The sequence below is a fragment of the Phocoena phocoena genome, chromosome 17 (genome assembly GCF_963924675.1).
Source record: "Phocoena phocoena chromosome 17, mPhoPho1.1, whole genome shotgun sequence".
NCBI classification, from domain to species: Eukaryota; Metazoa; Chordata; class Mammalia; order Artiodactyla; family Phocoenidae; genus Phocoena; species Phocoena phocoena.
In genome coordinates this window covers 24,779,846-24,789,206 of record NC_089235.1, presented here as the reverse complement: position 1 = coordinate 24,789,206, position 9,361 = coordinate 24,779,846, and the positions used below count along the sequence as shown (strand labels likewise).

The following is a 9,361-nucleotide window of genomic DNA, read 5'->3' as shown; positions in this document are numbered from 1 at the left end:
GTAGAGAGTAGTTTCAGAAAAGTCTCAGTTATTACATTTAGGTACTTTAAACTCAGGATCTTTATACCACTGAGAAGAGGCAGTGCTGTAGAATGATTGACCAGTCATGAGTGGACTCCATGAGTTGTAGGTTCCCACTCCAACTCTCCTGCTTCCTATGTCCTTGAACAAGTTAGGTAGTCAAAAACCTATTTTCTTATTTGCAGCACATAGATAATGTTACTAGCTCCCCTAAGTATTGCTCTGAGGATCATGTACATAGTTTTAGCCCAGTGCCTATAGGAATTTCTCCAAATGTGAATTGCAGATATTTGTTATTTGGCTTAAGAAATAGGACAGGAGTCACTAGAATTCTAGCTATTCTTTATATATGCACACAAGTATTTCATTCAGAGCTCAATTACTTTACGGCTTTTGTTAATGAGCACACTATGTGCTTTCAAAGCTGAGTGTTTCTTGTCACAGTGAGTGCAATGACTTGTCCTTGTGTTCAGATATACCTTAACCTCTGGAAGACTGCCTGGCACATGGTAGGTCCTCAGAAAGTTTATTAAATGAATTTCTGGCTCAGAATTCCTGAGTAATAGTTATAAGCACACTATTAAAAGTATGATTATTAGTCAATGATGGTGATTTAACCTTTATTCTAATATTTAAATTATAAAGTTTATTTATGTAGCTATTTTTCAACGAGAACAGTCTCTGCCACAAATTGAAGATTCTTGAGTTGATACAAAGTTCAAATAGCATAGGGCAAGATTAATGATTGGTAGTTTATTTGCCACAGAAGCAGCTCTACATATAAATTACTAAAATATAATCTCAATATGGTAACCTCAAGGCTACCCCAGAATTTATTCCATTCATAAATGTTAAAACTCATCACTAAATTCCTATAAAGCTTAAAAAAACATGCAAAACTGGTATAGCACAAACAGATTTATTTACTAACCAAAGAGATGATCCTAATTAAACCAACACTTTGAAATAGTTAAAGTAAAATGTTTGTGATAAAGATAACTGAACACAGTAATGAAAAAAAAAGCAGTATGGAGATTTGCTCATTGAACTGAGCTTGTTCATCCTCTCAGCTTCCTATCCAAAATGATGATGAAAGTTTTACTCTACTTTTTCATAGACCCGAGTACAGGTGACATTGTTCATGACACATACCTAGGAGAAAGAGTGATATTTGAAGAGTCAGGTTAGTCTTACATCACAGAGCAATTGGTGATAGTTAAATGCTAGGACCACGATCCTACAAAACGTTGTAATCTACTTCATAGACGAAGAAAATGCACTTTAGGATTCCTGGGTTTGAAAAGCTAGAACCTGTTATTTTGCTTATGACGAGCATATGCTTAACTGAAAACTAAATACTGATTTGCAATACCTAAACTATTCATTCAGTCTCAGCAAACACTAGTCCTCATATTAAAGAAGCAGAAAAACGTATGCCTAAGAATATATAGACATTTTTTTACAAATTGAAGGTTTGTGGCAACCCTGCATTGAGCAAGTCTATTGGCGCCATTTTTCCAACATCATTTGCTCACTTCCTGTCTCTGTGTCACATGTTAGTAATTCTCACAATATTTCAAACTTTTTCATTATTATTATATTGGTTTTGGTGATCAGTGATTAGTGATCTTTGGTATTACTATTGTAATTTGGGGGCAGTTATTAGCAATAAAGTTTTCTTGTTTGTTTTTTTGTTTTTTGCAGTATGCGGGCCTCTCACTGTTGTGGCCTCTCCCGTTCCGGAGCACAGGCTCCGGACGCGTAGGCTCAGCGGCCATGGCTCACGGCCCAGCCGCTCCGCGGCATGTGGGATCCTCCCGGACCGGGGCACGAACCCGTGTCCCCTGCATCGGCAGGCGGGCTCTCAACCACTGCGCCACCAGGGAAGCCCTAAAGTACTTTTTTAATTGAGGTATGTGTATTGTTTTTTCAGACATAAGGCTATTGCACACTTAACATAATAGTATAAACATAACTTATATGCACTGGGAAACCAAAAAATTCACATGACTCACTTTATTGTGATACTCAGTTTATTGCTGTGGTCTGGAATCCAACCTGCAATATCTCTGAAGTGTGCCTGAACTGTAAATGTAGCAGCAGAGCATGGACTAAACCCAGCTCCTGCTACGTCCTCTAGTACATCATCTCACTTCTCTATCTCTACAAAGGGCTTTCTTAGTTATTAGTGTTTTGTATTTACCTTGTTACTTTGCAGTTTTTTCCTTTCCAAACCTAGTTCTCCTGCTCATGATCAGTGATACAGAACACCTATGTGAACTACGAGTTCAAACAAGAAGCCCAATAAGATAGAAGATGTCAGACACCTACCACCACTAATTTTCCGTCTTCCACTTTTCTTGTTATTATGCTTTCCTTTCCATCCCATTCCTGACGTTGAACCAATGCGCCATCTGTAAAGTTGCAGACAGTCTGCCAAAATAAAGTATACTTTTTAATCTTCCAAAGCACAATAAAAGAGAGTTTCTGTGACTCATAACCTCCTTAATCAACATTTTTTCATCTTTTCCCTTCCGAGTCTACTTTATTAGCCCATACTGATTTCACTCGTAACACAGTTTACGCTGTATTACAATCTAGATGCACATAAGAGATACGCACTCTTTCTCGTGTCCCTTCAACTATTTTTACAAAATAGACTATGTTGTGAAGCTGGTACTTTCACTAATTTGTCACAACTCAATTCATAAAACAACTTGTGACTTTTTCATTAAGTCCTTGCCTGGAAGCAGTAAGACTGTTATTAATAGAATCTATCACTCTAGAAACTTCTGTGATATTATAAGTTAGGACTGACCTGAGTTTTTCTGCCATCAGCTGTAGTCTCTTCAAATTTCTCTCCCAGGATGCAGGAAAACTGTGTTGTTTTCAAAGCGGTCTCAGTTTTTATGGTGAGGTTTTTGCCGTCGGAAGTGATGATACAGTCCGGTTTAGCTATTGCACCCATTTTTCGCAGAGCTAGCCCCACTCCTGTAGAATGTTATATCATGTTAAACAACGGGAGGACCAAAGTTACAGTTTACATAATAAAAGCAGCAATTCAATTATAATCACTGTGCTGTGCATATTTTCACCTATTCACTTATCAATAACCACCGTGAACACATATCCAGTGCTCACCATGTGTTCATACTTGACATATATTATTCATGGCAGCCTTATGACAACCTTGTGGAAGGTGGGTACACTGTCTCCATTTTACAGGTGAGGAGGTGAGGCACTGAAGTAATTTACTCAAGCTCATTCAGCTAGGGAGGGAGGGGGCTGCGAACAACAATGCAGGCAGGCCGTGGGCCTCCAAATAGCTCAGCCACCATGCTCTGCTGGCTTTCAGAAAGCTAGGGAAGATATCCGAACTTCTACAGTTTCCTCAATTCTGCCAACCATTGTATTCTATGACTCCAGCCCACAGTCTGGCACATAAAAGGCCCCTGATAAATATTTGATTCGCAGACTATACAAAATCCACATTGATCCTGAGACACGCCAATTACACAAAGTTCTAAGAGTTAACTACACAATCATAAGGCTAGCAAACAGGAAAAATCTTACCCTCAAACAGTAACTATTTCAGAGCTGTGTAACTCAATTACTGGTTTGATATATTTAATTTATAATCTGTGTATTTCCCCTTAATGTTAACATTTAGTAGGAGACTTAGTTCTAGGCGAAATCTCGGTTTCACAAATGAGGAGATTACAACCTAAACAGAGTAACTGACTTGATGATGAACACTCAGCCAGGCTTGAAATGTCCCCGTGAAGACTTCTCTTTTGCCAGCTCAAGGCTGGTGCCTTGTTTTGTTAGAGTCATTAGTTATTCTCACTTTGGACAAATAAAAGGCTCTGCTTTTCCTACACCTTGATTGCTCTCTAATGAATTGAGCCTTGACAACCTTCATGACTCCAGCACTCTGGAAACCAGCCATCTGATAAACACATTCACTTTCAATGGGCAGAGAAACAGCCTTCTCCGGTCCTCACACATGTGAACAAACACAAATGTGTTTCTTTGATTTGAGTACGTTAGGTGGCTTTACTCACAGGCTCGTAAAGACACTCAAGAGTCACCACAGAACCAGCCTTAAGCAGCCACTGTCTTGCATAAAGGTTAGTGAAGGTGTGTTTCTGAAGTACCTCAGGGCCTAAGTCTTTGTAGCGACTTGTGCACCAGAAAGCAGTCACGTTAACATTTGTGGGAGGGCGGCTTCTAAAGCATCCCCCAGTCCCAGCAGTTGTCTCAGATAGGATCTTTGCCATGCTTCACCATCCCACTTCCTAGGGGCCTGTGACAAAGGTTCATCTTTGTTTGCCAATCTACCCAGTGTCTCAACCAGCATGCAATCGTTGTCACCGGCTCAGGAAAAAGACAGGAGAAAATTCAGCACTATTTTGAGTGACAACTTGAATCTTCCTACAGAGACTCATCCTTCCTTGGAAGGCTTTTAATAAGTCAAGTGCCTTCTGCAAAGCCACAGCCATCTTGGATGTGGTAGGAAAGCAGCCGCAGGAGGGACCGGCAGTTTCTGATCGCGGTTTCCCAACAAAGCCTCTCTGCCCTCCACCCTCTAGATGCAGAGGCCAGGGCCGCGGCGCACTGCCTCCCCATCCCCGGGCACAGTCAACCTCACTGCGCTCCTCCCACAGGCCACCCGCCAACAGGACAGCGCCGCCAGTGTCACGCCTCTGAGCGCCGCTCTGGGGCGCGGAGGCGAGGATGCCCCGAAGCTCCCCGGGGAGCCGTGCCAACCCAAAGGGCCCGGCGCACCCGGAGAGGGCGGGTGGGGGACCTGCGAGTAAGGGAGATGCAGCCGAGAGCGGAATGTAAGCTGAAACAGTAGCCCGGTTCAGACCCTCTAGAGGGTTTCTGCTAGAAACCGCGTCCCCGTGGAGAAGAGGGAGGGGACCCCGCGCGCCATCTAGGAACAAAGATGCGGCAGGGTGGGCAAGGAGAGTGGGTGCGGCCACGACGGAGTGAGTGCGAGTGAGAGGACGGGGTCGGGATTAGGGAGGACGAGTAGTGTCGGAAAAAAAATAGGTAAAGTTAAGAGGGCTGCCTAGAGGGGTCGAAAGAAGTGAAGTTGGGGGTGGGGGGGGTGAGCGCGCTAAAGGCAGGGAGCAAGTGCGGTGGCGCCCAGGGGAAAGCAGCAGAGAGCGGGGCAGACCGAGAGGCCCACGCTCTCCCCGCCGCTCGCCCGTGACGGAGGTGGAAGAGGATAACGGGGTCGGCGATAGGCAGCCAAGCATGCCCAGCCTCTGAGCCCAGCACGCCGAAGGGGACCTAGGGACAGATAGACATACACGTGCCACGTTGCAGCGCCGCATGCTGGGGAACCTCACCTACTTCCTTCATGTATTCGTCAAAGCCTTTGCTCTCTACTAAGCACCATCTTCCTACCAGCTGCTGAATGGTGGCCATGGTGGGCGCGGGCGGGCGAGCGTGCAGAGAAAGCGAAGGAGGGTCGGGCGCCGGGAACCTGGCGTGCGGACGCCAGGCCACCGCGGCTGCTTTATAAAGGCGGAGCGCGCGCAGGGCGGCGCCCGGCGGCCAATGAGAGGAGCGCCTCGCCCGCCCGCCCCCCCCTCCCCGCCTCCGGGCCTCGCTCCGGGGGTCCAGACAGGCAAACCCGCTCCACCTGCCCCGGCCGCGAGGACTCCTCCAGCGCCTCCTGCAAGCAGGGACTCGCCCGGCGCGCCCCACACCACACCGGACGCCAGCCCCTGCACGTTCCCGCGCCTCCTTACGCCCAGGAAGCCAGAGGGGCTACCGGCGGACCCGGCCCACCTATCCCACGTCAAGCTGCCGTCCCTCTTCGTTCAAAACACCCCCAAAGAATCGATTAGCCTTCGCTCCGCTCCAACGGCAGGAATTGATTGATCGGTAGTTTGATTGATCGATTGATAAACTTCTTTGCCTCACTAGTCACTGCTCGCAGACAGGGGGCAAACCCTCATCCCACACCCTCCTGAGACAACCCGTTCTCCCCACCCTCAGGCCACTCCCGGACCAAATGGGGCCTCAGGCTGGGTGTATACCTGAGTTGAGTTAGACCATTTTATCAGAAAGTGCTGGGTGGGTGGAGATATCCCAAGAAGTTGGTTTTCCAAACTCAGACTCTGTAGCAGGTATCAGCTTAAGTGATTGCCACTGCTATTAAATGTTCTCATTCAAGTATGTTTTATTATTTATATTTCCAGTTTCCCCTCAGGCTCCCAAGTCTTTAGATTCCAGCGCTTCTCCTCTTCACCTTTAATCATAATAATACCCCGTGTTTGTATGTAGAACGTCATACTTTTCAAAGCGTGCTTGTCGCAGTATCTTACTTGGTGCTCCTGGGTTTCTGTGGGAGTGAGCTGGGATGAGATGAGGAAGTTGCCACACAGAGAGGGTAGCCAACTTGGTGAGGATAAGGTCCATTTACTGAGTGCCTCCTTGCTGGATGCTGTACTTCCTGGCTCCTTTATATCCATTAACTGATCTCCACTAGATTTTTGCTGAAGAATATTATCCCAACTTTCTGAAAGAGAGATATGGCAGGGAAAGTTTGCAGAGTGGCAGAACCAGAATGCCTGTCCAGATGCTTCTCACTCTAGACCTTGTGAAATAGGTCCACACCTGGCTCACTCTCCTCAAGGGATTAAGAGTAGAGGCTACAGTCCCCTGAACTATTCCAAGACACTAGCTCTTGTACCTTCCTTAACAAACTGAAATCTCAGCTTGGTTTGTCATCTCCCAGCGTGACTCAGGACATTTACTCCCCTGCACTGTAGCCCTTTCTAGTTCCTGCCCTAATTTTAGGGTCATCCCAGTTTTCCTTGTGGTACCATTTTAATACTGAGCGACTCAGGCCATGCAGTTGTGCCACTAAGGGCCGGTAGGTCACACACCTGAGGCTCTACTGCTCGGCAAACATTCACATTCTGAGGGCAGCTGAGCGTGTCATTTGTTCAGCAAAGCAAGTGCTGGCTTCCAGACACTTAGCGCGGCCCGCTGCCCCTCCTCCTGGAGAAGCAGTTCCTACGTGTTTGGACTTGCCTTCTTAATGTGCTAGCTCGGCAGGTTTCGTCCATTTTTGTATAGAATATGGTGATAATACCCAGGACTCAGTGCCGGAATACTAATGTTTAGATTATCATAGTCAACCATGCTATAGAAATATCAGAAGGAAATTGGCACTATAGTACTAAATACTCAGGTACTTAAATTGTTTTTATACCAGAGGCGTTACCCAAAACTTAACTTTTAAGCACACTCTTTGATGTGATGAGTGTGTAGATGAAAAATGTCCCTGCCACATCAGTAAACAAAGGATGCTGCAACCATCAAGGCCTCAGCCACAGCAGCGCCCTGACTGTGCGCCTGAGGGGATTCAGGATGGAAAAAAGCAAAATACTGGCCCTAGATAGTTAAGGCCCGTATCAAAGGTATGGTCCCAGGCCCTTGCATCTTCCCATATATAGAAGAGTGTTAACTTTGTTAACTTGAGATGTCTGGTTTTCTTTAATTAACAGTAGTCTTATGGTGCTCTTTCTGGGTTTTGTTGTAAAAATTCCCCTATATGCTGACTCCTTCATTCCCTCTTTGGAGCAGTCCCTCAGAGCTATTGGAGAGGCTGTCTTCCAGGCTTAAGTCCTCAGAAACTCCACCAAATTAAACGTAATTCTCAACTTTTAGGTTGTGCATTTCTTTCAGTTGACAAGTGGAAACAATCCTTTCGTGGTTAAAACACATCAACAAACATAAGAGATATAGGCCAAAATGCCTGTTACTGTCTCTCATGGAAAAAAGAGGAAGGGCATTGTGATTGCTCTGCTACTGTGGGCAACACACTTAATCCCTTGTTGTCTGATGGCTCTCATCCCTATTACAAATACAGAGAGAGATTGAAGTCCATTATTTCTAAGGGACCTCAAGCCCAAAATTCAGATTCCCTTCCTTTCTTAATACTAGTAATGGGGCTTCCCTGGTGGCGCAGTGGTTGAGAGTCTGCCTGCCGATGCAGGGGACACGGGTTCATGCCCCGGTCCGGGAAGATCCCACGTGCCGCGGAGCGGCTGGGCCCGTGAGCCATGGCCGCAGAGCCTGTGCTCTGCAACGGGAGAGGCCACAACAGTGAGAGGCCCGCGTACCTCAAAAAAAAAAAAAAAAAAGAATACTAGTAATGGATTACAAGCTCTGGAAAACATTGAATACTTTCTTAACCTGCTAATTAAAGTTCTGTTCTAGACTACTTAACTTGAACCCAGTATAAGTGCAAAAACCAAATCTGTTGTGAAAACAAATCTGATTAAAGTCTTGTATGACTTTACGGGACTGTGGACAAAAAATATCGCCTGCTATTTCAGTAAACAGAGGATGTTGCTGTGGCCATAAAGCCGCCCCCGATGTGTGCTCTGAAGGGATTCAGGATGGAAGGAAAACAGCATCTTGGCCCTAAGTAGTTAAGGTGCATAGCAAAAGAATAATTTCAATGAGCCCAGACACTTGCATCTTCCCATACAAAGAAAAACACTAAAATCATTAACTCGAGATGTCTGTTTTTTTGTGTTTAGCAGTAATATTTTGATATTCAACTACATGGTTTTGTTTGTTTGTTTGTTTGTTTTACCAGCACAAAGTCTTCTATATCCTGGCTCTTCCCTTACCTCTTTGGAGCAGTCCCTCAGAGCTATCTGAGAGGCCGTATCCCAGGCTTAAGTCCTCAGAAAGTCCACTGAATAAAACATAATTCTCAGTTTTTAGGTTGTGCATTTTTTTCAGTCGATGGGATGGTTGAGTATCTCTTCATTGGAAAAAGGGAGGAGAATTATCACTTGATTGAGATTAATTACATTACAATACAAGGAACAAGGGACAACAGTTTTATCCTAGCCTGTCCTTACACACAGAAGGAACTGTGCTGGTCATTAGTTTTAGTGGCAGCACAGTGACAGTATAGGTGTCACATCATGTGTTCCTTCGTGCTGGAGGATAATAATACATTATTCTTGTAGATGAAAATGGTTGAAGAATCCTGAATTACTAGCGACTCTTCCCCCAGTGGCTCTAGTAGGCTACTAGTTATAAGACAGATGCAATTTTCTTTAATATCTCTAAACCTCAGTTTTCTCATCTATGGAATTAAGGAGGTAAGGATTAGACTAATTAATTTCTTAGAATCCTTTCAGTTTATGAAGTACTCCTGCAGTAGTTGATAGCCCTGAAAAATACACTCAAAATTACTCCATTTCCACCTAGTGGTAAAACGGAGTATTTTTCGCAGGTTTTCTTTGATAAGTGTTAGTAGCTTGTCAGCTTCCACAATCACACACATACTGTT

General features: G+C 44.9%; 1 protein-coding gene across 1 annotated transcript; it reads right to left on the bottom strand.

Annotated features, from left to right (window-relative positions):
* Positions 1-924: 924 nt before the first annotated feature.
* FABP5 (fatty acid binding protein 5) lies at positions 925-5,547 on the bottom strand. Its single transcript, XM_065895198.1, has 4 exons — positions 5,382-5,547; positions 2,840-3,012; positions 2,353-2,454; positions 925-1,173 (listed from the first exon to the last, which is right to left on the bottom strand). Exons 1-4 carry the CDS (start codon positions 5,458-5,460, stop codon positions 1,120-1,122), a joined length of 408 nt encoding a protein of 135 aa, XP_065751270.1. The 5' UTR covers positions 5,461-5,547; the 3' UTR covers positions 925-1,119.
* Positions 5,548-9,361: the final 3,814 nt, after the last annotated feature.

What these genes read in the sequence shown, in the direction of transcription:
- FABP5 (XM_065895198.1), bottom strand. Translation starts at nt 5,460, where the DNA reads ATGGCCACCATTCAGCAGCTGGTAGGAAGATGGTGCTTAGTAGAGAGC. An exon ending in CGAATACATGAAGGAAGTAG is followed by an intron (nt 3,013 to 5,381) that starts GTGAGGTTCCCC and finishes AACATTCTACAG; the next exon opens with GAGTGGGGCTAGCTCTGCGA. An exon ending in CTGATGGCAGAAAAACTCAG is followed by an intron (nt 2,455 to 2,839) that starts GTCAGTCCTAAC and finishes TTATTTTGGCAG; the next exon opens with ACTGTCTGCAACTTTACAGA.